Source organism: Manis javanica, chromosome 13 (assembly GCF_040802235.1).
Source record: "Manis javanica isolate MJ-LG chromosome 13, MJ_LKY, whole genome shotgun sequence".
In the NCBI taxonomy this organism is placed as follows: Eukaryota; Metazoa; Chordata; class Mammalia; order Pholidota; family Manidae; genus Manis; species Manis javanica.
In genome coordinates this window covers 72,987,278-73,015,216 of record NC_133168.1, presented here as the reverse complement: position 1 = coordinate 73,015,216, position 27,939 = coordinate 72,987,278, and the positions used below count along the sequence as shown (strand labels likewise).

Sequence of the window (27,939 nt, the reverse complement as noted above, 5' to 3'; positions counted from 1 at the left end):
GGGAGGGGGAAGGACACAGGCGAGGCATCCACTTACTTTTCATATGGGTCGTAACAGACAGAAACAAATTTTCCACGGACTTATTAAATCCTTTAAACTGACCAAGTTCCTGTAACTAAAACAGACAGAAGGAGAGAGCATGAGAGTGGGCGTGATGGCCACCCCCAAACTCAGTGGGTGCGTGCGGGTGTGTGCACAGGCGTGCCTAGGAGGAGATGGTACTGTGCCCTCAAGCGGTAGAGGTCCTCTTCACTTCTCTCCCCTGAACTTTGAAACCAAAGTTAAAGCAAAGGGCATCATCAGACAGTTGTTAACAAAATGAGAAATACCAGAAATGATGTCTGGCATTAATTGGCTCAAAGAAGCACCCAAGTAAATTCCTGCTTCTTTCACCTCCTTCTCCTATGACCCCACCCCAAGTCCACACAGAAAGGATCCATGGGCAGAATTCATGTGACACAGGGGCTGCAGGGGTCCCAGGCCCAGGTGACTAGCCTGGAGCCAAGGAGTGAGTTCCACCTCTCAGAGCAGAAGAGTTTGGAAGGGAAATAACAGAAGAGAGATCACTTCCCTCTGCAAGTCCCGTCCACCCGCCCACCATCCATCCCGCAAACAGGACTTGAGCACATCTGTGCTGGAACAACTTTGGAGAATTTAAAATCTCCAGGAGAAAGTCAAGCAGGAGTCTGAAGGTCACACTGGGGTCTCAGATGAAATTGGGAGAAGAATGTAAATATGTTTTCTCTCTCCCAGCAGATGGTTATATCCTCCTAGGTACAGATAGAGTATGTCCCTTAATTTACAGAACAATAATGAAAAGGTCAAGACCAATTGTTCCCACGGCCCTTTATAAGTGCTAGCACAGACTTTATTTTGTTCGTTTCTCACACTAGCCCTGAGAGACAAGTATACTCATCTCCCCCTTCCAGGTGGGATCCCAGGCACCTGCCCCAAGATCACACAGCTGATTTCTTAGGACAGAAATGATCCTGGCCTTCTCTACGTCAATGCCAACGAACACTCAAAGGTACACATGCATGTTTCTGCACGCACTCCAACAGCAGTGAATCACATACCTGTGAACCCACCTGTACTCCCCTTTCCAGCCCCTGAGTCCCCCGACACAATGCAGCCTATGCAGACACCCCCCACTCAAGGGATTAGGGCCCAGTTAGGGAAGACAGCCAACAAAATGACAAGAGGAAAGAGATAGGGTGTGGGAGCCGGCAGAAGGCGAGTCTGTTGTTAATGCAGATGACCCTGTGGGAAGTCTGGGGGAAGCAGGCACGATCTAGGGCTCAGCACTTCCCAACCCCCTCTCTCGGCCTCCCTTCCTGGCCCACCAGCCACAGGTGGATGCCCTCCCTGTGGGCTCCTCGGCCCAGCCTCTTGGACGTCCTTTCTTCTTCTATTCCCGTCCCACCTCCCATCCACAGGGGGCACACAGGACAGCCACATTACCCGGCCAGGACTGCCACTGCACCGGCTTTCACTGAGAGGAGGTGGAGTCGGAGGAACCACAGAAATTTTGCTGCTGAGGAAAAATATAGGAATAAGAAACAGGTTGTGAACTGTGTAAGTATTAGTTTTATAAACATGAGACTTGTCATTATCCTATAATTCAAGTTCTCTCTCTCTTTTTTTTAACTTTTTCACTCCCAGCACTCTGGGATCTGCTCCTCCAGGCAGGGCATTGTTTGCTAGCATCCAAGCATGGGAACCAGCATCACACTGTCTGATGCCTGGTGTGGCACTCTGCCCACATGTTCTAGCATAACTGGGGCGCTCAGGACCCAGCCTTGCCACCTGGCTGCTCTGGAACCCAGACCCCACATGCATGTTCCATGTGGATTTGTGTGTCCTCCCAGTAGAAACCACACCATCAGCAGAAGTGCCAAAATGTCCTGGGTATAAAAATCCACCATGAGAGAAACTAGAAGTTTGTATTAAAGGAAAGAGGAAAAAAATGGGGGAATAAAAAAATGAAGAAGTCCTGAGATTGGAAAATCTCATCACAGGCCAAAAATTAGCTGCTTAGTGGGAGCTTTCAGTAATACTTCAATAAGATCAGTTTGCTCAGGTGTGTGAATTACAGCCAGCTTCAAGACTGCTAGATGTCTAGTTAACATCTCTCAGGCCGTCACTCAATCCCACTGACGTTCATTCCATTCATGTCCGCAAGATGTCAGGCTCTGGGCAGGATACTGGAGATGGGAATGGTCCGGTAGAGCAAATGGTTGGCTTGGAATTTCATTTGATATGCCATCAAAAATAATATTTTGTTTCTTTACAACATTTAAGGAGAAATTTAGAACCAAAGTGAAACACTGAGAAAAGCCTATGCTAGCTCCTAGAAAGCTTTTTCTAAGAATCTGGAAACATCTGTTTGAATCTTCCTCAGGCATATTATCATTAAAAAAAAAAAAGGTTACATTCCAAGGCAGTGACATGAAAGCCAAGAGATCTAAAAGTTCTTTCAGCATGTCCTTTGTGCCCTGCCCCCGGAGGGCCTGGGACAGCCTGTCCTTTCACAACACTCACCTCAGTTTCTGATAAGATTGCAAAAGCTTTGCTCCAACTGTCTCATGTTTTCCTGGAAGAGATATCAAGAAAGGTCATTTATTAGCAAGAATACAACTTAGATGATACAACTGTAGGAAGGAGTAAATTAAAGTTACTATTTTTCTGCTATCACTTCTGGCAATAAAAAAGTAAGACATCACTTAGTGGGTAATATAAACACACTAAATAAAATTAGATTGCAGTGATGGTTGCACAACTCTATAAATTTACTAAAAATCATCATGTTATCCACTTAAAACAGGTGAATTTTATGTTTCATAAATTATATTCCACTAAAGCTATTGTTAAAAACACACACATACATGTGAAATAAGAGACCAAAATTGCTGGGAATGATGGCTTCTATTGAAAGTCGTGGTTGGATTAGATCTTCTAAATCTGGAAAATCTGAAAAATAGTTCAAGCTTCCAAGCTTCCATTTGTCCTTTGGAAACATTTCATAACGGAATGACTATATTCCTTTAAATGTTCCTTGTTATGAAGATTAACTCAATCTCTTAAAAAAATGTAATCTACTTATTTCTAGTTATAGAGGATAATAGTTTCCTAAATAATACTGCATCTGATATAATACTCTTTTTGTTTCAAGGAAAGGGGATTTTATGGCATATTAAGACCCTAAAAATAGAAGTCTCCAAGTTCACAGTTCTGTGAACACAATGTTTCCTGGCCCAACACACAGGAAGAGGTCAGCCTGCCCAGCTGGGAGGCTGGGAGGCAAACCCTCCTGCCTAGGGCAGCTACCAGAGGCTCCACGCTGCCCAACCAGCTAGAACACCCGACCTGCTGCCCTAAGGGTCTGTGGCTCCAGTCCTGTGTGTTTCGAAGGGTTTCGCCCATTCCACAGAAGGAATTCAGATTATCTCCGTATTTAGATTATTCAGATTATCTCCCTAAAACACAGGAAGAGCGACGACAGAAACAAGCACAGGGAAGCCTCTGGGAGGGGCAAGCAGCTCTGGAGTCCAGGCCCAGGCCCTCAAGCCAGGAGGCAGCTGACCGCCCAGCTGGTCCTGCCTGCGCAGCCCGGGTTCAGGGGTCTTCACCTGGGGCTGGCCTCGGGGAGTACGTGAGCTCCGACATCGGGACTCGGACTTTGAGTCTACCAGCTAGTGTGCAAACATTTTTCAGGAATTTGTGATGGTGCCCACCAGATTCTAGGTGCCCTCCCCTGCCCCATGAAGAAATACCTCCCGAAGGCAGAACAAAAAGGCCTCCCAGCGCCACACCAGCAGAACTAGCTAGGGACGATCCTGCCGCTGCAGGAGACGGGGGGAACAAACAGCCAGAGGCAAAGAGAGAGCCGCCCTAACTGCACCCTGGCCGTGGCGAAAGCCGTGGAAAACAAAGGAAAGAAAAAGAAAAATTAGTGACACTGTTTGACCACCATGTCACGGGTGGAAACACACACCCGAGGCGCAGGGAGTTCCGCGCCCCCCGAGGGCTGGCTGCAGGCCCTCCCGCCACCCACCTCCCTCGGCCCGCATCGCAGCCACCCGCAGGTACCGTCCCGCAGGGCGATGCTATCGCTCAGCTGCCTGAAGCCCTCAGGGAGGCCCGCCTGCCTTCCCCTGGAGCCCACGCCCCACGTGTGCCCCTGCACCCACCTGCCCCGCGGGCCCCCTTCTCCCGCAGTTTTTCCACGCTCTGCAGGCCGGGCCCTTTCTGCTCCGCAACACCCAATAGCTTGTTGCCCTACTTAACCCTGAGCGTTGTCCACTCACTCACACTCACCCCAGCTCCCCTCCTGGGGCTAACTACCTGGCATTTGTACCCCGATCCGCAGCTCCATCCCAGCCTTCAGCGTAGACCCGTCACCTTTCTGAACACCTTACCTGCCCCTTTTGAGTGGAAGGCCTGGCCCACCAGCAGCTCTCGGCCGCCCCCTGCTGGCCGCCCTAGGGGAGCAAACGCTTTTTGCAAAGTCCAAATGGTCAGTATTCTAGGTTCTGGACCTTCTCTGTCCCGAGTGAACAGTAGAGTGGGTGGGTGTGTCTGCGCTCCGATAAAACTTGAAGGACATGGAAATATGAATTTCACATTTTTTAATGTGTCACAAATATTATTCTTTTGACTTTTTGGACCATCTGAAATTGTAAAATCCATTCTTAACTCACAGGACATATAAAAACAGGCAGAGGAACAGATTTGCCCCATGGGTCCCCGCTTGCCCCACGTCCTGGCTACCCCGAGTGTGGGCAGTGGCTCTGAACTGCAGCACCAGCCGAGCTTGTCAGCTGTGCAGTCTCAGGCCACCCAGTTCTGCCAAACAGCAAGCTGCTCCCTCAAGTTTGAGAAACACGGCCCTGTGGCTCTGTCCAGCCAGCTCTTTATGTCCATTTTCTTCTTCTCTTCTATTCCTCAGTTGTTTCTTACCAGAGGCTCCCTTAAAAAGCACTAAATATGTACTTTTTATTAACATTTTTAAAAATTTCATGCTCTGCTACCCCAACACTTCTTTCTGGGGTGACGTGGTTCTCGTGGAAGAAGACGCAGGGCAGACACCCAGGCCCAGCCCAGTGCAACTCGGCCAACCGGCCAGTCCTGTTGTCACAGGTGCTTGCGGGGCCTCCTGTCCAGACCCGTGGGATCTGTGCAGATTAGGTTCTTCCAAGATGTGATTGTTAACTGCCCCTCCTACACTGTACTGCCCGCAGCAGCCCTCTGTCAGAAAGTCACATACACCCACCCAGCCATGTGGGATGCAGCTGTGGAGCTAACAGACAGAGCCATCAAGAAGGGTGGCCTGGCCCACAGCCACCTATCTGCTCATGCCCAAGGCACAGGGGCAGTATCCTATCTAGGAAACCACACCCCAGAGTTTCTGGTGTGACCAAAAGCGAAGTACAGATAGTATCACCCACCCAGAGCCTCCCGGGAACTATGCAAATGTGCCCCTTCCTCATGACGTTTTTACCCATCTTTAGGAGTTAGACATAATATATAGATTTTGCTAGAACAATGCATTTTGCTGCATCTTCCAGAGAAATCATCACAATAAACACATAAGTCTAGGATATGAACTCTACCCACTTTGGTGTGGTTCCCTTGCACAGTGCCCAACCTGCACAGCTGTACGTGATGGTCTGAGGGTCGGCCCACACTGGAGCTTCAGGACCCTCCAAATGCTAACGAAAGGTGAATAAAACCACCTTTTTGGTAGAAGGGAGATGCTGGACAATGACAGAGTATTTTAGGATGTTTTTCTTCAACAGGAAAGAAAAGGTTCCTAGAACATAGATCTTTAAACCAATCTTTGGCTCACATACGCAAAATGGAAACTCACAAATTTTGACTTGAAAATCTCTCAGCATGTAAAGAAGCATGATATTCTATATAAATGGTTTTAGAGCAGCATTCCAGTGTTATTTTTAAGTCTATTTTAAGTCCTTAGAGAAGTTTTGGGCTTAGAGATGCACCAGGGCTAATCAACTATCCCAGGATGAAAGAAGATAAAGGACACAGTTATGAATCAGCAATTAATGTCTTCCAGGAGAACAAACATTAATAACAGTAGATTTATAATCCTGTTGGCAGAAAGTACCTCTTATCCAGGGCCTTTCTGCCACTAGGCATTACTCTTCTGCCGAGCTGCAACAGAAAAATAATTTGTCCCTTTAATTAAGCTCCCTATATTCTATCAGCAGAAAGTTCCACGTTAACATGGATGGGTTCCATGTTAATAAGCATCAAGAGTTAGGGGGTAACTCTGCCACAAAGATATACCTAAGGTTGATAGTAACTGGCCCAGGTTCACTGAGGACCTGGGAACAACAGAGTACAAATTACTTTTCATCATCCTTTGATCTTTCTCTAAAAGTTGAACATGGATTTTACAAGTTCTCTCCCCTATTTTGGGTATTAATCCCTTATTAGACATGTGATTTGCAAATATTTTTCCCCACTCCGTACATTGCCTTTTTACTCTGTTGATAGTACCCTTTGATGCACAAAAGGTTTTCATTTTGATGAAGTCCAATTTGTCTGTTTTTTTCTTTCACTGCCTGTGCCTTTGGTGTCATAGCTAAGAAATCATTGTCAAAGCCAATGTCATCTTTGCCCTATGTTTTCTTCTATGAGCTTTATAGTTTAAGGTCTTTTTAGGTCTGTGATCCATTTTGAGTTAATTTTGTATATGGTGTTTGGCAGGGGTCCAACTTTATTCTTTTACATGTAGATATCTAGTTTTCCTAGCACCATTTACTGAAAATACTTTCCTTTCCCCACTGATACAGGCACCCTTGCCAAAAATCATTTGACGATATATGCAGGAGTTTTTTCTGGGCTCTCAATTCTATTCCATTGGTCTATTCCAGTGCCATGCTGTTTGGATTACTGTAGCTTTGTAGTAAGTTTTTAAATCAGGAAGTATGAGTCCTCTCACTTTCTTGTTTTTCAAAAAACAAACAAAACCACCCAATTTAATAATGGGCAAAGGACTTGAACAGATGTTTCTCCAAAGAAAATAGGCAAATGGCCAATAAGCACATGAAAAGATGTTAGGGAAATGCAAATCAAAATCACAATGATGCAGCAACTATGGAAAACAGTATGGCAGTTCCCCTAAAATTAAAAGTAGAACTACTGTGTGATCCAGCAATCCCACTTCTAAGTATATATCCAAAAGAAATAAATTCATTATCCTGAAGAAACACCTGGACTCTCATGTTTATTGCAGAACTCACAGTAGCCAAGACATGGAAACAACCTAAGTGTCCACTGATGGATGAATGGCTAGAGAAAATGTGATGTATACACACACACACAAGCACACACACACTGGAGTATTATTTGGCCATAAAAAAGAAGGAAATCCTGCCATTTACAGCACCATGAATGAACCTGGAGGATCATAATGCTAAGTGAATAAATCAGACTGAGAAAGATAAATACTGTATGATCTCACTTACATGTGAAATATAAAAACAATGAACTCATAGAAACAGAGAGTAGAATGGTGGTTACCAGGGGCTGGGGGAAGGAGGAATGGAGCATTGTTGTTTAATGGGAACAGAACTTCAGTTTTGTAGGATGAAAAAGTACTGGAGATGGATGGTGGTGATGGCTGCACGATGTTGTGATTGTGTTATTGTTCCCAAACTGTACTCTTAGAAATGGCTAAAATGGTAAATTTTATATTATGCACATTTTATCACAATAAAAAATATGAACATGGAGTTCTAAAATTCAAAATGATCTCTTCTTTAAGTATATTTATGTCTGGTCTTTTAAAAATGTGCTCATATAAAGAGATAGGTTGACATCCAATTGTCAAATACTCCCTGAAAACTACCCTAATCAAAATTTGGTCTAAACATATGAACACCTGAGTTCTTAATTCAGAAATTCTGTTCAATTATTTCACCTTGGTTTCTCATTCTGTTCACATACATGGAACAAATAATAGTTATCAAAATGTTGCTGCATTTTTATCAGCTGATCATCTGTAGCAAAGGACAGCAAAGGGTCAGGTAAAAAAATTTCAGGCTTTGACAGCCATACATCACTGGGGCTCAGAAAGCAGCAGGAAACTCTAGCATCCTGGTGGGAAATTTGCAATACAACACACAAAAAATCTGGGTTGAACTGATGTAGTCAAAGCACCTTAGAATCTAAGCAATTTGATTTTTGAATTGCTACTATGAGCAAAGCCAAAGACGTCATGAAATCAAAGGCGACTAAACTCAAGAACCTGCTTCTGGAAGGTTATCACCTACAAACACTGGGACAAAATGTTTGAAGGTCAAATCTTACTTCACTGCTTTAATCATAAAAGCCTGACTCAGCAGTCTCTGTTCTAAACAGTTTAAATGGACCCGTCTAAAAATCTGTCAGGACGTGACAAGCAATCCAGCCAGCAGGGAAAATCACTTGTAGGGCACACGCTCTCCTGGGAGGGTCTGTGTTTGTTTTGTCTTTCCTTTCAAGGCGAATATGAGAAGCAAATATACATCAGAGTAAGATGCCACATTTTCTTTAAAATAAGACAAAAACACATGCAAAATTATATACCCAGGAAATAAACAGGAGTTCTTAAAGGCATGCACGCTTTCATGAAAGTCCCTTGGTTTTTAACTAACAAAAAGCTTTACTGAATCATCCTTGTAGCATCTGTCTGTTGAATTGCTCAGGTGGGAGGTCTTCACTGAGACAAGCAGAGAGGTGATAAAGTCACTACATATTTACTGGTCCTACGTCTTTCCATTCCTAAGCCTGAGTGTATCAAGCCCACACAGCCATATGGATGCTGTCCCGACAGCCCTGTGATCAATGGACCAAATCCAAGCTAACCAGTTAGAAGAAGTAAACTGAAAAGTCACATGAAGAACTAAATCGCATTTACTACTAGGAAGGGGGCGATAAAAGTTACTTTCCTGCGTAAATATTAGAAATGGTATCATCCTGGTTAGTATATATATATAGTGGATCATTGAGACCATTATTAGAAGCTATGTTAAAGTACAGCCTTCCTAAATTATTTAATTTCCCCCATTACTAACAATGGAATGAAAGTTACAGTAGATTGTTTATATATAACAGTTAACCAGCCTTAAACTTGAAAAAGTATTAGCGTTGTCATCTTTCTGCTTTTAAGCTCAAATGTCAAGCAATAAAACGTCACAGTTGCAAAAAAAAAAAAAAGGAAAAAAATCAAGTAAAGCAAGTGCATTTTCAGCCCGAAGAGGGCGCTATCCTTATATACTTCCTAGATGCCAAAAGAGAAAGGAAAGAGCAGTTTCCGGTTCCAGTATTCTAAGCTGTTAGTGATCTAGAAGTTCCATCTTAATTGCTTATTAAATTTGCTAGTTTACTACTTTAAACTACATAAAAAAAATTAGAGGAACTTCTTAAAAATACACTCCTGGGTCCCACCTGGTCCCACCAAATAAGGAACTTTGAATCTGAAACAGCTTGCCCCTGATCCTGAAGCAGGGGTCCCAGGAGCCACGGTAGAAACCCTCTGTGCAGAGACTGCCAAGTGCCTGAGGGTGGGGGGCTGGGAGGTGGCAACACCAGGCAGGTGCGCTGCTGCCTAGAGAAAACCTGGGGCCCCTGTAGGTCTGTACATTTCGATCATTCCGAGGCACCAGAGATGAACCACAGCCATGGCATATGAGGAATTATTTTAAGACAAAACTAAAATCAAATCACAACTTAGAGGAAAAAAGGCTAGTCTTTATAATCAGGAAAAAAAATTTTTTTAAAGAAAATACTTGAAATATTTTTTGCACCATCTCCCTGCAAAATAAAAAACTGGAGTTCATTTTTTCTTGTTTTTACATCTTTTTAATGGTTGAATATTAGCAGAACAAACTGCCACAATTAGTATCTGTTATTCTTCATTGGATTATTACCTATACCTTGACTACTTTTAAGGAAGTTTGGGGGGCATTTATCCTAAGTGGCACATATCCAATAGGACCATTAAAATAGAAATAAGTAGAAGAATTTAAAAAGGAAATCAGGTGAGAGAGGAATCATGATTCCTGGAATTCCTGCCACTGGACATTAAATTGAGCTCTTGGTTTCTGGATGCCAAAAAGGAAAGGAACTCAAACTTTTCATTCTTAGATGCCTAGTCTGTGCTAAGCACGGACAGTGGGCGCTACTGTCCGGAGCAGCACCTTAGACCCCAAACAGCTGTACCCTTACCCCAGTCACTCACTTACTCATCTGCTCAGCTCTCACCCTCAAAGAATCAAAATCCGGTCAGGACAAAACTGCCCATCAAGAGCTGCAGGGACTGGGAGGCACACACGTGGTTACCTATGGGATGGAACCCCTGGAGCTCAGGGCTGGGGTACAGGGGCGTGGTGCCCAAAAGCTGTGCAAATCAGTGACCCTGGGTGACAAACCAATGGGAAAGAGACTCAATAGGTAACAAGTGGTACTGGGAACATTGATGATTTGGAGAAAAAATAAAATAGATCAGGCTTCCTAGTGCATTGTGAAGAGTTAAATGCAAATAACCCCACAAAAATCAGAAGAAAATAAATATGGATCTATAACAGATCACAGGATAGGAAGGAGTCTCCAAGCATAAAAGCAAAGAAAAAGATTATACGGGAAAAGATAGATTTGACTACAAACGAGAAAAAAATGTATGTCAAAAAAATATAAAGATGCACATGCATCTACTATGGCTGAAGAGCCCTAAGAGCTTGAGCGCATGAAGAACATCTGCAGAAGTTCAAAAGGTGAAAAATACTCTATCTCATTAGTAATTACATGAATTCAAATTCAAGAAACCATTTTCAACTACCAATGTGGTTTTACTAAACTGGCAAAGTTGTTTTGTTTGTTTTTAAGATAATCCTTCTGGTGAGGAGGGTTCCCCCTTCCTGGAGGCAATGTTCCTATTCCTGCATCTCATCCTTCTGTTTCTAGAAATATTCAGAGATGTGCCAAAGGTTTATCTAAACCTAAATAAAAGTTCAATACCCTTTTATTATTTTAACAATATAAACTCCCAAAAATGTAAAAGCAAAACTGGAAATTCTCTAACTACATAACACTAGTGATTTGGTTAAATAAATCATGTCCCATTCCAATGATGGAATGAGAGGCAATCATCAGAGATTATTTAGTCAATGATGTTTAAGGATATGGGAGAATATTCTCTGTAAGTGTTACATTAAGAAATATCAGTATAAAACTATATATGTTGTTTGATCCCAATTATGTATGCATATTAGCTTCACTCATGAAATTGCCTCTATTTAATCATTTTTTACCTAATGATTTGTTTTATCTATCAATTTGTTTTAATGTAAATGCTTTTTAAAAAATGTATGTAGTTATGCATACGTGTATATGTGTCTACACACATATATGTATACACACCCACAAGCATAGCTATATATATTTACCAAAGAACAGAAATGAGGTACACCAGAATGTTAATAGTTCTCAGAGTGAAGTCACTATATTTTTAACATTAGTTGTTACGCTTTTATTCATTTTTCATTTTTTTAATGAATGTATATTCCTTTTACATTCAGAACAAAATCACAAATTTAATTTGAAGTCCTGGATCAGGGATAGGACTTAATGGGGCCCAGGGTGTGGCATGAGGGCTGCTCGCATGCTGCCAGGGTAGCGTAAATTACACTGCCCAGAGGGTCTTATGGCAAAATGTAGCAGAGCCTTTCAAGTGTTCACACGTTTGGCCAGTCATTCTTCTTCTAAGAATTTGGCCAAAGGAAATAAGCAGAGATGCTGAGATGCCTGTACAGGATGTTTACAACACAGTTATCTGTGATACGAAACTTTGGTTATAGTGATACACACACTGACAAGAGGGAGTAGGGTGAACGAATGGTAGTGCACCCACCTGATGCATTTTACAGTTATTGACGTGTGTTGGAAAAAGTCTTAGTAGCAAAAGGAAATGCTTATGCTAAACTGAAATTTAAAAGCAAGAGAAAAATCTGTATACAGTCTGATCACAAATATGCTTTAAAACTGATAAGTCTATATGTGCAAACACATGTGTACAAGACCACCTAGCAAGAAAACCAAAGTATGTGTGTGGGTGGGGGCGGGTGATTAACAGTAGCTTTGATGAGTGGTGGGATTTTTACTGCCTTCTGTATACTTTTCTGTTTCCCAGATATTCTGCAATGAGTATGCATTATTTCTATAATCAGAAAATATACTTATTTTAAAAGAGAAAAGAAAGCTCCCTCTTCACAGAATGGAGAATGGAGTATGGAGGAAGCAGGCTCGGAGCTCTGTGCTGGAAGTGGGCATGAAGGGCATGGGGGGATTCAAGGCACTAGGAGGCAGAAATGTCAGGATGTGCAGGCCGACTGGATCGGTGGGGTTGGGGAATCCAGTGAGGCTCTCAGGCCTGTGGCCTGGGATAAGGAACACAGGATGTGGTAGCCGGCCTCCTCAGGCTGATTCTTGCTGCAACACACCAGCCTGTGCAGCCCCTCCCACCCTGACAGGGCTGACCCGTGGAGCCCTCGGGTACAGCAGGAATGACAGACATGGTGTGGCTTCTGAAGCTAGGCCAGAACAGCAGTGATGGAGACAGAAAGGAGAAGAGAGCTCACAGGCACTCGGGGGTAGCAGGGCGAGGGGCTTGCCCCTTCCTGCTGGTCCTGAGTCAGCTCCGCAGCAGCCCTAGTGGGCTCGCTTCCTGCTGTTTCCATCTCCATGGAAATCACCCTCGGGGTTCCCCTTCTCCTTTTCAGTTTTCCAGTGACACCTGTCAAACCAATTCCCTAAATTAAACTATCTTAGTTCCGGTCGCCACATGCTTTCTGTTTTCCTAGTGAGGCAGGGCACAGACTCAATTCCGCTCATCAGCTACTGTGTCTGGTTCCCTGGGGGGCGCACAGTAAGGGGGAGACCTGGAATGTCCCTCCCTACAGTCTCCCTGATTGTGGACTAGGAGACAAGACTCTCTTACCACCTACAGACGCAGCCCCCCACCAGAAGAGTACCTCAAAGGACAAAGCACAGCAAGAAAACAGAGACCCGGTGCTGCCTGTCACGATCATGCACTAAGAGGAGGGCGCCGCCCCAAGTAGCCAAAACCCGGCCCTGGGAGGGGGGAAGAATACCTGAGCCACCACAATGCTTTGCGGTGCGTTCCGCGGGCCTCAGCATGCAAGCAGACATGCTGTGTGTCTGGGATGTTAAACTTTCATGGGCAGGTAACATTTAGGAAAAAAGTGCTAACAAGGCTGCCTGGGGACAGGAGAGGGGACAACAATGAAAATGGGGTGAGAAACGCTGGCCTCAATGATATTGTATATGCTCATGCCTTCCTTTGCTTGGGCACCCCCTTTCGCATGACATTCCCTCCAGATTCCTAACAAACTCGACAGAAACATCATTTTTTTCTCGCATAGGAAGAGTCAGGAATATAATGCAGGAGAGAATTTAATGCTGACTGAACATGGACATCGGTTATAGTGCCTTTTAGAGCAGCCGAGTGTCAACATTCAGAATGAATGGCTTCCTTCCCTTGCCAACGTGTGTTTGGTGGAGCAAAATAGCTTATTTCTTTACCTCCAATGGTCACTTTTTTCCAGAAAAATGAAGGTACTTTGAGCTGCCCCATTCTTTCCAGGCCCTTCTGGGGCCCCTTGTGTGCAGTCCCCACTGCCACACATCACAGAGGAGGCTGCCACCCCGGCACCACTATAAATGGGGAGCATGCTGGCTCCACTTTATTTTGATGGCGCATGTGTGTGCCTTTGTCTCATAGTTATTCTCTTATCTCTGTGGCTCACAGCACTTCTGCAACCAAAGCACAATTTGTTCTCTCCGTGGTTTCAAGTCCCAGCTACTGAGTAAAGCACTGCGTCGCTCTGTAAACACTTTACAGGACAGTCACAGTGCACAGACCGAATGTGAGTTCTACTCACATAATCACAATGGGTGCTCACTTGACAACTATCGAGATCTGCTCGAGTCTCATGCTATCCCTCACGGTGGGCTTCAGTTACTCATCCAGTCGTTTTGGTCAGTATCATGAACAAGGGTGTGTGCTTGGTGCTGTATGAAGCTAATGAGATTTAAAAAAAAATTTTTTTTATGGTGTCATTGATATACAATCTTATGAAGGTTTCACATGAGCAACATTGCAATTACTGCATTCACCCATGTTATTCAAGTCACCCCCATGCCCCATAAGATGCTACAGAGTCACTACTTGTCTTCTCTGTGCTATACTGAGGCTAAGGAGATTTGGAAAGTACAGTTTCTGCCTGTGGAGAGGAAGAGAAGCAAGTGCACAAGTACTATTAGAACATAAGGCACTTGCAACAATCACGGAAGAGACGGACACCCCAGAGCTGCTGGCATTTCAGAGACAGAGATGCCACTCCCTGGAGCGAGGAGTCAGAGCAACCTTGTGGAAAAAGGGCAGCTCTCAGCAGGTGGAAACGGGGGTAGAGAGGGAAGCATGAGTGGCATCCAGCGTGAGTCAAGGCACAGAGGCAGAAGACGGTAAATAAATGGCCTAGCAGGGCAGGTGGTTGAGGCCCAGATACCACACTCTCTGAAGCTTTTTATATTCCAAAGTCTTAACACCAAGTATTTTTCAATTGGGAATATATCATTTTACTTTAGTAGAAATGTTAAGAGCATTTACCTTCAGTTGGAAATTTCTTGGCTCGTTCTTCAAAGAACCAGTCTCCAGTTTTTATTTTGACATTTCTAAAAAACAAGCAGAAAGGCAGCCTGAGATAGAGCTGTGGGTAGTGCTGTACCTGGCTCCCAGTTGGTAGGGAGAACGCATCAGGACATACGAGTCAGGCAACGGGTCTCGAAGTGCAAGTATCTGGCCAAATCCTAATTCCATGGATTTCCCATAGAGGTTAAGTGATTTGACTAGTTAGCATCCATCAGAGCTGGGAGTCTCTGCTTAAGTATAGTTCATGCTGAATGGAACATGCATATTACCATATGTATGTGTCCAACATGCATTAAGCACTCAATGTTTTCTCAATAAATACACAAGGAGAAACAAAATTGCCATCAATCATTTTTCATGGTGATGGCGGGGAGCAATGGCATGAAGGATAATCAGCAGAGTTCGATGCTGTCTACCTGCCTAAGAGGGAGAGCACCCTTGGGTGAAGCTAAGGTTAGTCTGTGTTAACCACAATATTTGCCAACAGCCAACAGAGCAGATTCATCAGACAAGGTTTTTGGAAGGGCCTATATATAGGATTAATGTGCTTCAGAGGAGATCCGGGGACCTAGGCTGAGCTGACCTCTTTCTTGACAGACAGGTAAATGGCCTGCCCTTGGCTGGCTGGTCTGACAGCAGCTCCCTAGGGCATCTCCACGTCCCTACATGTTCCTCCATCAGAGGCGGACTCACTGCTTGGATCTGAACTCCCAAAATGTATTTACTGTTCAGTTTCCAAATTTCTCAAGAAACTACCCTCAACCTCAAACCTTGGAAAGGTAGAATTACTAATATCCTTTTAGGCTGTAGAAAGGTAAACACACAGATATTATATATCACTCACACCCTTAAAATAAAATCTGAATCAAAGTTTGTCAATTCCTGGCTTATGTCAGTTTAAGAAAAATTAAAACTTCAAAAAATGGCAAATGCTCTTCTCTAAATTTTTCACTAAAAAAAGTTCTCCATTAGGTTCTTTTAGACTTTATATGAACTCAAATGGATTTTTTTTAAAGTTAATGCTCACAAATGCTGCAAATGTAATTAAATTAACAACTATGTGCCAACCTATGCATTTTTAAAAGAAATATCCTATCTTACTCTATGGAGCTGTAGCAGTGGTTAGAAGACATCAACCAGCTTCCTCCCATTCATCTAGTTGGTAGCTATTGTGACCTCTGGTTAATATGTAAATAATTATTCCCAATGCTTCGTGACTTGAACAAGGAAAACATATAAGGAGCATTTATAAATTTTGATAACAATTTTTATAATCAGCCACTACCATTCAGAGCCAAAAATATATAAAATGCTCAACCGTTCTGTCTTTAGAGAGACAAGGAGAGGTTTGCATCCATGAGATCAGAAATTTGGATTATCCAATCCACTAAATGGACACAAAACCCTTTAAGGAGAACTCGGCATCTCAACCAATGTTCTCCCCGGAGGCACCTGAACTCTTGAGCAGAGGATCAAATACCAAGGAAGGCCTGGAACAATGAACAGAGTGGTGAATCCACGCTCCTTTGAAGGGCCACGCCTCCAGCTGTTCTATTTCTAAGGCTGCCTGTTGGCCTTATAAGCAGGACAAGGCCTCACCATTCGATGAGGAGACTAGGGGAGCAAAATCAAACTCGGGAGCAGGAGGCCTTGTCTGTGGCGGAGGCGGCCCTCTCAGCGAGCCCTCCCTCTCAGGCTCTCTGGCCCTGACCCTTGGGACCAAGGGCATTCACAGGCCAGGCAGGCACCAAGGATGGAGTGACGCCTCAGACTGGAAGAGAGAGCAGAGAATTCAGGGGCGCATCAAACCGTGACCCTTGTACAGTCAGCTCAGCCTGCCAGACACAGGCCACCACTGAGAAGTGAAGGCACACACACAGACACACAACAGGAGAAACACAAACAGCCCAGGGGACCGGGGGGAGCAAGGTGGGAGCACCTGAGGAAACAGTCTCCTCCAGCCATTGCAGAGCCCGGGCCAAAAGTGGGTGCATCAAGAAACTGGCCACCCAGTCCTAGTCATCCGATGTGACCATCTGATCATCTGACTGAGTCCCAGCTGATGACTTGCAAAGGTCCAGCAGGAGTTTATGTGGCACGGACAGATTTAGACACAAACTCGCAGGTCTCTGGGGCTTATCCAAGATTAAAGAACCGAAGGTGGAATACACTGTGGTCCTAAACTGCATGACGACCCAGGCTTTTAGCATTTGAGGCTGTTTCCCTTGGGAGCTAGATTTGAGCAGTATCAGCTGTTGCACAAGCAATTATTCCCTAATAACTTTCATAAGAGCTCCCTGTCCACACCAGCCCAAGTCTTAAAAGGAGGACCATTTATTGCTCTTTTTATCTAAGAGGTGAGCAGACCTTGCAGTGGCAACACCTTCAATGTTTCTGTCCTCCTGAGGGCTGACACAGGATAACCTGACTCACAGCAACCAGAAGATGTGTTATTATTTCTGCCCAGATGATTACTCCAATTTTGGCTATGAAAGCTTCTTGGAACATTTTCTGAGCTCAGCAATAGGTTAATTCTTTTACATTTTTCAGACAGAATCGTGACTTGCTTCTTTAAAAATACATTTCAAAAAGCAAAAGCCTAGGGTGGTGGAGAGAACAGAAGATACAGTTAGGAGACCTGAGTTCTGTGTTTGACCTTTCCACTACGTCCGTACTGTAAGTGTCAAGCACATTGTGCATAGATGGCTCTTAATAAACTTCTGGAGTTTCCAGCATGCATTTTCGTGGCCTTGAACTCTGCTAATGCTGTCATTTCATCAGCAAATGAGAAATAGCTGTTGAAAGGCACTTTGCAAATCCTAGCATACAAATGTTCACTAATACGATGAATGGATGACCCTAAGAGAAAGGCAGTTGGACCTCATTACATTCAGCCAGCAGTGAGCCAAATAGGCTTGCTGGAATGCATTTTTTGATTTTGCACCCAAATTACTCACAGCTGTAGGTGGCTAAGTGGTGGCATCCATGTTTTATGTTCCAAAAAATGTCAGCATGATGTCCTTGGAGTTGCTTAATGTATTTTCCAGAAGGCATTCAATGGACAGGAGGTAGAAAATCAGCCCACACAGTCAGGATTCTCCAAATGCCTAAAGAAGCGTGGTTCTTGGGCAGATCTGTGCTCCCACCCTGTGTGCCCTGAGGGCAAAGAAGCCTCAAGAAAGCCCTGGAGGCTCATTAGACAACACACTGCAAAAACTCCAAATGGGGAAGCCCAATATTGTAAAACACATTAACTAACTGCTTTGTGCTAGCTTATCCAGCCACTTGGCAATTCCCAGCTAAATTGGTCCTATGCATGCCTACAGTTGAAAATTTTTTTACTTCAAATAATCTTGCATCTAAGATGGTCTTTAGTTACAAAGAAAACTAATGTTTTCCACTAGCTCAGCTGATCTGATTTCAACATTCTTACAGGAAAAAAGACCAAACATTGTGATTAAATCCTAGGTAACCAGTAGAGAAGTCAAGAGATTTGAGATTAAGATAAAGAAATGATTTTATCAAGCTGCTACCACCACTTTTTGCACAAACTCCCTTTCTAGACCTCAGAGAGAACAAGTCTCCTCTGTGTCACATTCGGCACTGTATTCACAGTCCCAAGCACAACTGGGGCACATGGCAGGAGCCAGGGAATACATGTGGGCTGGGTAATGAATGAATATTCCTACCTCTGCAAGGAGCCCCCAGAAAATTGAAGGCATAAAGTGGGGTCCACATAGGTAGAACCTTGGTGGCAGTGTGCCCTGAGGCCCACTGTGCAGCATGCTCCCTGAGGGTGAGACAGGGGCCACAAACTCAGGCACCAAGCGGAATCTGCAACTGAGTAAAGTGGCAAGGGTGAGCAATAGGGAGGGGTGGCTGCTCTGGTGACTGGGGAACCCATGGACAGTTTTAAGGCATTGAATGATACACAGATGTTGTACAGGCCACCAAAACAGAGCCTGTGGCTGTCTGCAGCCTGTTGGCCATAAGTTTGTGATTCCAGGTTTGTTAGATCAGATAACTAGCTGATGAAAGTAAGAAAATCCTACCACAGCCAGACAGAGCTGTGCCTGTTAAGGCCTTGACAATCAAAATCAGGTTAGAGGCTGGCCCATTGCTCTGTCTTCCCCACAGATCTGAGGAGGAGCCCCACTACCTAGGGGCCACAAAAGACCAGGAGCACATACCCTCGGCTGGCAGACCTGGCTGTCTGCAGAGACAACCAAGAACCTCCGACAAAATGGCACAGGCGAGAGAAACAGTCCTGAGGCCCCGCGAGGCGGCCTGCTCTCAGTGTGCAAAAGCAGCTGAGACTCGCCACTGTGAAAAGAACAGAAGATGTAAGGAAAACCCAGGCTGACTCCAAGAGATGTGGATGAGTGTGAGGGCAGAGGGGGAACTAACAAGGCGGAGGCTTGGCGAGCCATCCGCCAATAGAACAAGCATAATTGAGGGTCTGGAAAGTTGAATCGGTGATGCTGACCCAGCACAGACACTTTCCCAGACATGAACAGAAAAAGAAGACATTACATGTTGAAGGAGAAGATAATACAAATGGAGGGTAGAAAATGAAGCCAACTTCTGTAATTAGAAGTTATTCCCAAAGAAGCCAGGCAAGTGGCCATCAGACCTGAGTCAAGAAAATGTTACCGAGTCAAAAGACAAAGAAACCCCCCCACTTCACACTCGTTACAAGGGCTCCTTTCTTGTTATTTTCCAACAGAAAATAAGAAGTAGTGACAAAGATGTGGAGAAACTGGAACCACGTGCAGTGGCGGCGGGATTCCAAAACGGCACAGCCCCTACAGGAAGCAGTTACTATTATGATCCAGCAATTTCACTTCTGGGTATATACCCAAAAGAATTGAAAGTAGGGTCTCACAGAGACATCTGTGCACCCATGTTTACAGCAGCGTTATTCACAATAGCCAAAAGGTGGAAGCAACTTAAGTGTCCATGGACACACAAATGAACAAATAAAATGTAATATACACACACTATAGAATATTATAATGCAGCCTTAACAGGGAAGGAAATTCTGCATGGATTACAGCATGGGTGAATCTTGAGGACATTATGCTAAGTGAAATAAGCCAGTCACAAAAAAACAAATACTGTATGATCCCACTTACATGAGGTCCAAAGTAGTTACATTCACAGAGACAGAAGAGTAGAAGGGTGGGTACCAGGGGCCAGGGGGCAGGTAAGGAGGACTGGGGGGTTGCTGTCTAATGGATATGGAGTTTCAGTTTTGCAACATGAAAAGGTTCTAGAGACAGATGGTAGTGATGGCACAATAATAGGAATGTACTTAATGCCACTAAATGGTACACTTTAAAATGGCTAAGTGTATTTTTTGTGTATTTTACCACTATTATTTATTTATTTTTTCTAAGCAAGCACCTCCAAGGGATAGGCAGCTCAAAGGAACTTTATTCCATAAAAACCAATATGGAGAAACTCATACCCAGCCATGTATAGAAACTGTTTTTAATTGTAAGAATACAGGAAAAAAATAAAAGTTTCTAGTACATAAATAAAAATAAAGCTAGCCTCAAATGTCTCAAATTTATATTAAATTCCAAAAGATGATGACAATGCATATACTGAACTTTCAGATAAAAAGGCTGGGACCTAAGATTTTAAAACCCAGTAAAGTCTGTACTCATGAGAGGAGGCTATTGAAGGCATCCTCAGATATTCAGTGGCTTAGAACATATGCCACCCAGGTGTTCTGGGGAAAAAAATCCTTCAAGAGGCACTTCAATTGATTGACAAATCAATCAAAATAAAGCAAAGTAATAATTTCAGACAGGACAAAAGCTAGTCTAGGCTTTGGGGACTCAGTTCAAAGTATCAGTTTCACTGCCTTTGGCAGGTTTTCACAACTGCAAAAGGGAGAAGGAATAACTGGTTTCTTATCTGTTGACTTTATTACTATAGTTACAAAAGTACTGTTCATATGGGTAGCAAGGTACACACCAGAATTAGGCTGACTTCTTTCTTTCCTTTTAAATAAAGAAGCAGTTTTGTTAATTTCTTTTAAAAAATCATTAAGTGTAAGTTTGAATCTGAGACAAAATCTAATCTCATCATGACCAAAGCATCCCAAAGCTAGAAAAGATTTCAGAGTGTAACAGACTGATATCAGCTTTAACATGAGGCAAAAATCCTCGGGCAACTTCTTTCAACATAAAGGAAAGCTTATTAATGCTGATTCTTAAGTATCCGCACTAATGAAACAGTGTAAGAGTTGAATCACCTAAAATCATTAAATCTAATATGACTCCTATGGGACACTGAAACATACTTTGGCCTGATCTATGGACAGGGGTTATGTTATTGTGGAAATTCTTGTGAAAACATGACCTAAAGGAAATGCAAGCCTGCTGAGCATCCCTACATGGGCCAGTATCCTTAACTCTAGTCTACAGGCTGGCCTGAAGTGCTCTTGGAGGCAGCCCTTCACTTCACTTCCATGCAAAGTACGCCTAGGAAGCCAGCCTACTGGTACTGACCTTCCCTGCAGAGCAAAAGGCTTCAGCTGTACTAAGCGAGGTGACAGCTTCAAGTAGGAACAAAAGACACAATGATACAGGAAGTTTACTAATCTCAAAAGAGTTTTAAAGTCAAGACCTGCCATGACTAAGCAAGTGCGGATCACAGAAGAAATTTCAAATTCAACAGAAGGAATGAAATGCTTTCAGTTATCATGTAAGCAGTCCCTTTAAGTAAGGGCAAAATAAACTTTCCAAAAATAAACTTCTTCAAAGTGAATTTTCACTTTTCTACTTTATGGTTTGGGGACATAAGGCTTCAAAGAACATTAAATAATCATTATTCCCATTTGGCTAATGGATGAAAAGAATATCATAAGCCTATATATAATTATCACTGATCACATTCTTACAGAAAGCAGTGGACATATAACATGTGAAATAGCCAGCTATTTAGCAAAGAACTAAAACAGATGTCATTTCCAATTTAGAACTAAGAAGTAAAAATTGTATTTCAAAGAACAAGAGGCTTTTCCCATGTGAAATTAGTCTCAGAAGCAAATCTCTTGCAAATCTGTAAATGAATGGCTCTGTAAACTATTTTACTCAATATATTTAATTTGTCTACATATACTTTTTCATATGAAACATACGAACATAGTTTCTACCAGCAATGTTAAAAACTATATTGGAAAAAAAAAAGAAATCAAGTTTTGACAGATAGTACGGAAATGTCACTTTAGCCTCGGCACCAGGCTAAAATCCTTTTTTGGCCAACTCTGCTATATCATAACTGGCATTCAATTTCTTTTCAATATTTCATGAAATTAGACCTTCCACTCACTTGAAGAAGAGAAGTGTTTTCAATAATGGCTGCAAATTATCCCATTCTCATACATTAGTTATTTGCCTTTGTAGATATAAGTGGTGAGCCGATATCTTCTCAAAACATGGGATTATGAAAATTTTGGAAATACCAGTCTGAGATGTAAAAGCTTACATTTCCCAAACTCTGGGAAGTTTTACTTCAAGCAGGAAACATAACTGTTACAGAACTTCTTTTGAAATGTCACTTGATTTTCAAAAAAATTATTTCAAGCAATGCAGAAAACGTATCGTTCTGTAATGACACCTCTGCGTTAAGTCCTAATCTAAAATGTATTTGAACAACAAAAACTTCCCCTTCAGTAAATTTCAAAATCTTGACTGGAGTATTAGTGCTTTGCAGCGATCCCTGAAATCCCAGCCCGAGAACGAACGTGATCATAAATGCCAATGTCTGTCTGAGTTTAGAACCGAACATACTTAGGTTTCTCCCCATTAGCATCAGTCAAAGTACATCCAGGAAAGGTGAGCCATCCAAGAAAGTGCCCTAAAATCAACTAGACCACCTGCCACAATTTGAAACCCCGAGTCTAAAAATCTTTCTTCCTATTATTTCATAAATTGCAAAACATTCCTAAGGAAGCTGAGAAATCATACCCACAAATAACAGGCTGCAGAGTAAATGATTTCTTATATTCCTAGCCGATGACAAAGCAAGTGGAAAAGATCATGGTTTGAAGGAAAAACATGTTGAGACAGTGTAATTCCTCAACAGTCTACTTCAGGGAAATGGGCAGCTTTCTTTAGACATCTGGAATTTGATGTTACTGCATAGACCATAATTTTAAAGGGCAAAAATCAATGCAAACCTAGGTCACCACGTTCAATCCTCCCTCTCTTTAAGGAGGCTAAAACAAACAAGCAAATATAATGATCAGTCTCTTCCTTGATATTGCAACATAGTTGCTGCCCTGGGCCATTTCAGGGCAGAAACTGTCCACAAATTCAGAGGAGGGGGGATATCAACCAAGGGAGGAGGACACATCTACGATCTCTCTTTTTGCCTTCTGCCAGATCACCTTCTGATGCGTCTTGCTCAGGACAACCCACGGCCCCTCACACTACAGGCAGCTTTCAACCAGCTGTGTTCTTCTAAGTCCTCTCCAACCTGTCCTTGCTTAATGAGCCCTTTCTGTTGCTTCTCTTTTCCTCTATTTTGTTTGTTTGTTTGTTTGTTTGTTTCTCCAAGGCCCTAAGAGCCTGTTAAGCATAAGAAGCTACCATTTTCCATCCTCAGAACTATTTTCCATTTTCTGTCTCTTGCATCCCCTGTAACCAAGGTCTGTCATCCCTGTCTACTGCCCCTCACATTCTCCATCTCTATGGCCACCAGCCGCGTCACCTCCTGCCTGTTCACTGCAAGGACTTGCACGGGGCTCCCTCACCTTCCTCTCCCACCCCTTGGGAGGCCCCGTGCACACACATGGCAGACTCGTGTATGGCTTCCCTCTGGCAAAGTGCATATATTCACACCTCATGTCCTTGGACTACCTGTGTCTATAAGCCTCAGTTTCCTCACCTGGAAAATTGGGATGATAGTAGTAGCTGCCCTGTAAGATTGATTTAAGGTTTAAATAAAACGTTCAGTGTCAAGTAATACTTAACACAGCACCTCAAATATGGTGAGTGATCCCGTGCATTTCCGTGCTGTCCCCTCTAATCCTGCCCTCTTCCAGAAATGCTCCAACCAGGGGTGTCTGGAGACCCACCTTGAGCAAGCTCTGTCTTCCCCCCACCTCCTCTGGCTCCCGAGACCCTTAGTGGCTCTGCCCTCAGTGACTCTCTAAGTGAACACCTGTCTTGAAGGCAGAACCCTCAGGTGAGTCCTGGACGTGACACCAGCCCAAGGCCCGCACATTTCACAGGCCTTGTGTGCTGACCGCAGCGATCGGAAAGCTGGCTCAGCTTTCTAAAAATTGCTATCCTACAGCTTCTCCTTTCCTGGTTTTAAGCACCTATATCCCTCCTCCTGTGCCCACAGGGGACCTTCTTGAGGAAAGACTTTCAAGCTGAGGGAGACGTAGGGAGAGGAAAAGGACTGGCAACAGACACCCATCCCAGGCCCCGATTCAGTTATGATTGTCACCCATTCTAAAGTTTTTCCAAGCTTTATCTTTGCCATGGCCCTATGGTAGGATGGCAGCCTGGAGTGGACAAAACCGGAGGGAGAACATGGCCTGTGAAGAAAGGAAGCAAAGAGGAAGGAAGGGGAATGGCTGTGTTGGTATAAATTATTCAGCTGCCCCCATACAACATCCTGTCAATTCACTCAAAGAATTGCAGTTACCTTAGGTTTGAAAAACATCCTTATTTCAAAATAAGGAAGCTGGGGTTGTAGAAACCAGACTCCATGTACTTAGAGGGTAAACCCAGGCACAATACCCTCTCAGATGGAGATTTCAACACAGCTGGCTTCCTGGGAGATTGCTTCAGCCTGTACTCCTGTTTAAAGTTTTAGGTTTTGGTTAACTATTAGAAGAAAAGATGCTGAAGATTTCATACCTTAGCAGGCAGTGTTTATCATCAGACTTCAAATATACATGGTTGATGGAAATGGGGAAGATAGTCTTAAGCCTTTCCTAGCGATCGTTTGGAATGGTTTACCTGCTCTCTCAGGAGCCCAGACATGAAGAGCATACCAGGCCAGCTCACAGTAATTCTCTGTCTTTCCCCCTCAGGATAAGAAAAGGCTGAAGGGTTTAGGCTGCAACCAGCCAAAGAAACGAGAGCTGCATGGAGGTGACGCTGCCGTAAGTCACGTCTGGGCATGGTCATACAGACGGGGAGGGATGCTGTTCAGGAGCAAAGAAATCTGATAGAACAATGTCACCTTTATTTGATTAAGTGATTGAAATGCATTAAGCCTTGCAAAGGGACAGGATAGTTAAGGAGTTGGCATGTCACGGTGCCTAATAAACACAATCCCCCTGGTCGAAGAGGAGAGAAAACCCAGCCACTGTACCCACACTATTTAAGAGCCTCTCACAGTCTGCGTCCTGGAGAACTCAGACGTCTGTACCAATATTCAGAAGCCATTTTCAAACCTCAGGCTCTGATTACTCTCCTCAATTCACAGCAGACAAACCTCTCTGCCATCTCCTAAGTTCCGTGATGTCCTTGCACACACTCTCCACCCACAAGCAGACACTCTCCCTTGTGTTTTCCAGACATCGGTGATCAGCCCATTCTCGCTTTGATGGGGGAGTCTGGAAGTCTGAGCCAAATAGGCTCGTTATCATTTTCAAAACGGGTACTTCAGAGGTACCAATTCCATGTTGACCTTTTTTTTAAATCTCACAACACAAAAAGATTAAAATAAAAGTAGATTCAGTCTATCAATAATAGAAAGCATACCCATTTCTTTATTCTTTATCCACTATAGGTCAGCTTGCTTCTTTCAAAAAGGCCTTATGTAAAGCTGCACAGGAAAATGGTAGGCTGAGAAGACCCTGAACTTACCTCCTCCCACAGACACAGCAAACCTACAGCTACAAATAGGACAGTTTCCTCTGAAAACCAGTCTAACTGCCCTTCCACAACAGAGGATCAAAGGACCACCTCAAGATGGGCAGGTTAGGCAGAGACATGGTCTTGCCCAAACCCCATTCCTGGCATGGCAGTCCATAGTAGGGAGGGAGGGGCTCACAAGTCTGGAGTTTTCTCCTGGAGGAGTGAGGGATCTGTGCCCCACATCAGGCACCCCTGCACAGAGAGAGCCCCCAAAACGTCTGGCTTAGAGAAGGGGGCCTCTGTCCCAGGGACCCAAAGGGCAGTAGGGAACTGAGATACTCCTTTTGAAGGATTTGCACTCACCCTGGGACCCAGGGCAAAAGCAGCAGTTTGAAAAGCACCTCAGCTCTCTGTGAGGGAGATACATTTGCTAATCTTAAACCCCTCCTGGAGGGGCAGCAGATAGCTGGGACTCTCTCTAAAGACAGAAGCCCTGGCAAGCACCACTTCTGCACTCTTCTCGACCCCGCAGGTGCAGGCAGGTGTACACGGAAGCTGCCTCGCTGGGCCCTGCCAGGGCAAGGATTTGTGGCACTCTCCCACGGCCTTGCAGAAGTCGGCAGGGGCATGCAGCTGCAGCACACTCCCGCTGCCCTGCTGGGGCCTGAGGTGGAAGATCCTGGCACCCGCCCACTGCCTGCTGGAGCCAGGGGCTGTGCCCTGCCACCACACTCCCCAGCTGCATTGCTGAAGCTGGCAGGCATGCAGTCCACATAGGGGAGGCCCCTTGATTGCCTGGCCCTGGCGGGGCTCGTGTTCCTAGGCTCCATGAGATTGTAACAGCTGGAAAGACAGCTGTTGGCAGGCTACCACACCTGGACACTGTACAGACAATAGACTGACACACAACCCCAGTCTTCCTGCGAAAAAGACCAATTTAGTTGCCCAGGAGCTTTGCCTAAGGGGCAGGCTTCAGGTTTGCTGCACATCTAGAGACTGTGAAAGAGCTCTCAGTTCTCAGGGAACATACGCAAGGAGACACATCCTTACACTCTCCCCTGGCCTCACTATAGCTCACTCGTACCTCCCACAAAGGGGCTTATATATCGTTGTGGAGCCCCAAGTTTTGCAACTGTCCCCCAGGGCACACCTTTAGATCTCCTGGTCTAGAGGCCAACAGGGTTTACAATTTGAGCCCCACAGGACTGTATATATTTGTATTCTTTAAAAGCTTCTCTTGAGGGTCTGGCTTCCAATCAGCCTGAACCTAGGTGCTAACTGAGATCCCTTCCTTTGGAACAATGACAGGTCTTGTCACACCCTCAACAACAGGAACCTTTCAAATAAATCACGTTGCTTAGACAATCAAAAAGGTTTGCAAGGCAACCAGGAGCTAGGGCAAGGTTGAATGATAAGGCTCATCTTGTACACAAGGCCCCCTCCTTCTGACTGAGAGAGGTAGCAGTCTTGCCTAATACATAGAAATAAACAGAGACAGTCAAGCAAAATGAAGATACAGAAGAGTATTTTCCAAATGAAAGAAGAAAATAAAACCTCAGAAAAGACCTTAATGAGACAGAGATAAGTAACATACCTGACAAAGAATTCAAAGTAATGGTTATAAAGATGTTCAACAAACTTGGGAGAAAAATGGGTGAACACAGGAAGAAGGTCAACAAAGAGAAAATATAAGAAAGTATCAAACAAAAGTCACAGAGCTGAAGAATATAGTAACTGAACTGAAAAATGTATTAAAGGGGTTCAGCAGCAGACTAGATGAAGCAGGAGAAAGGATCAGTGATCTAGAAGACAGGGCAGTAGAACTCACCTAAACAGAGCAGAAAAAAGAAAAAAGAATTTTAAAAAGTGAAGACAGTTTAGGGTCCTATGGGACAATATCAAGCAGAATAATATTGGCATTATAGGAGTCCCAGAAGGAGGAAAGAGAAAAAGAAGTCAAAAACTTATTTGAAGAAATATTACTGGAAACCTGAAGAAGAGAAACAGACATTCAGGTCTAGGAAGCCCAGAGGATTCTAAACAAGATGATTCCAAAGAGATGTACACCAAGAAACATTATAATTAAAATGTCAGAAATTAAAAATGAAGAGAGAGTCTTAAAAGCAGCAAGAGAAAAATAACTTGTTACATACAAAGAACTTCCATAAGACTATCAGACTTTTCAGAAGAAATTTTTCTGGTCAGAAAGGAATGGCATGATATATTCAAAGGGCTGAAAGGGGAAAAATTCCAACCAAGAATACTGGCAAGGTTGTCATTCAGAACTGAAGGAGAGAGAGTTTCTCAGACACGCAAAAGCTAAAGGAGTTCATCATCATCAAACTAGCCTTACAAGAAATGCCAAAG

At 43.8% G+C, this 27,939-nt stretch overlaps 1 protein-coding gene across 18 annotated transcripts in view; it reads right to left on the bottom strand.

Annotated features, from left to right (window-relative positions):
* SYTL3 (synaptotagmin like 3) overlaps nt 1–27,939 on the bottom strand; it is a 76,390-nt gene that overhangs the window by 27,156 nt on the left and 21,295 nt on the right. For 10 of the 18 annotated variants that reach the window (XM_073219845.1, XM_073219847.1, XM_037023588.2 and 7 more), the window contains 4 exons: nt 14,696–14,760; nt 2,542–2,593; nt 1,462–1,534; nt 37–115 (listed from right to left, as the gene is read on the bottom strand). In XM_073219845.1, coding sequence (XP_073075946.1) covers nt 37–115; nt 1,462–1,534; nt 2,542–2,593; nt 14,696–14,760 — 269 coding nt within the window. Of the gene's footprint in view, nt 1–36; nt 116–1,461; nt 1,535–2,541; nt 2,594–4,344; nt 4,412–14,695; nt 14,761–27,939 lie in introns of those variants that run through there. The other 8 variants (XM_073219849.1, XM_037023618.2, XM_017652947.3 and 5 more) reach the window with 5 other exon arrangements.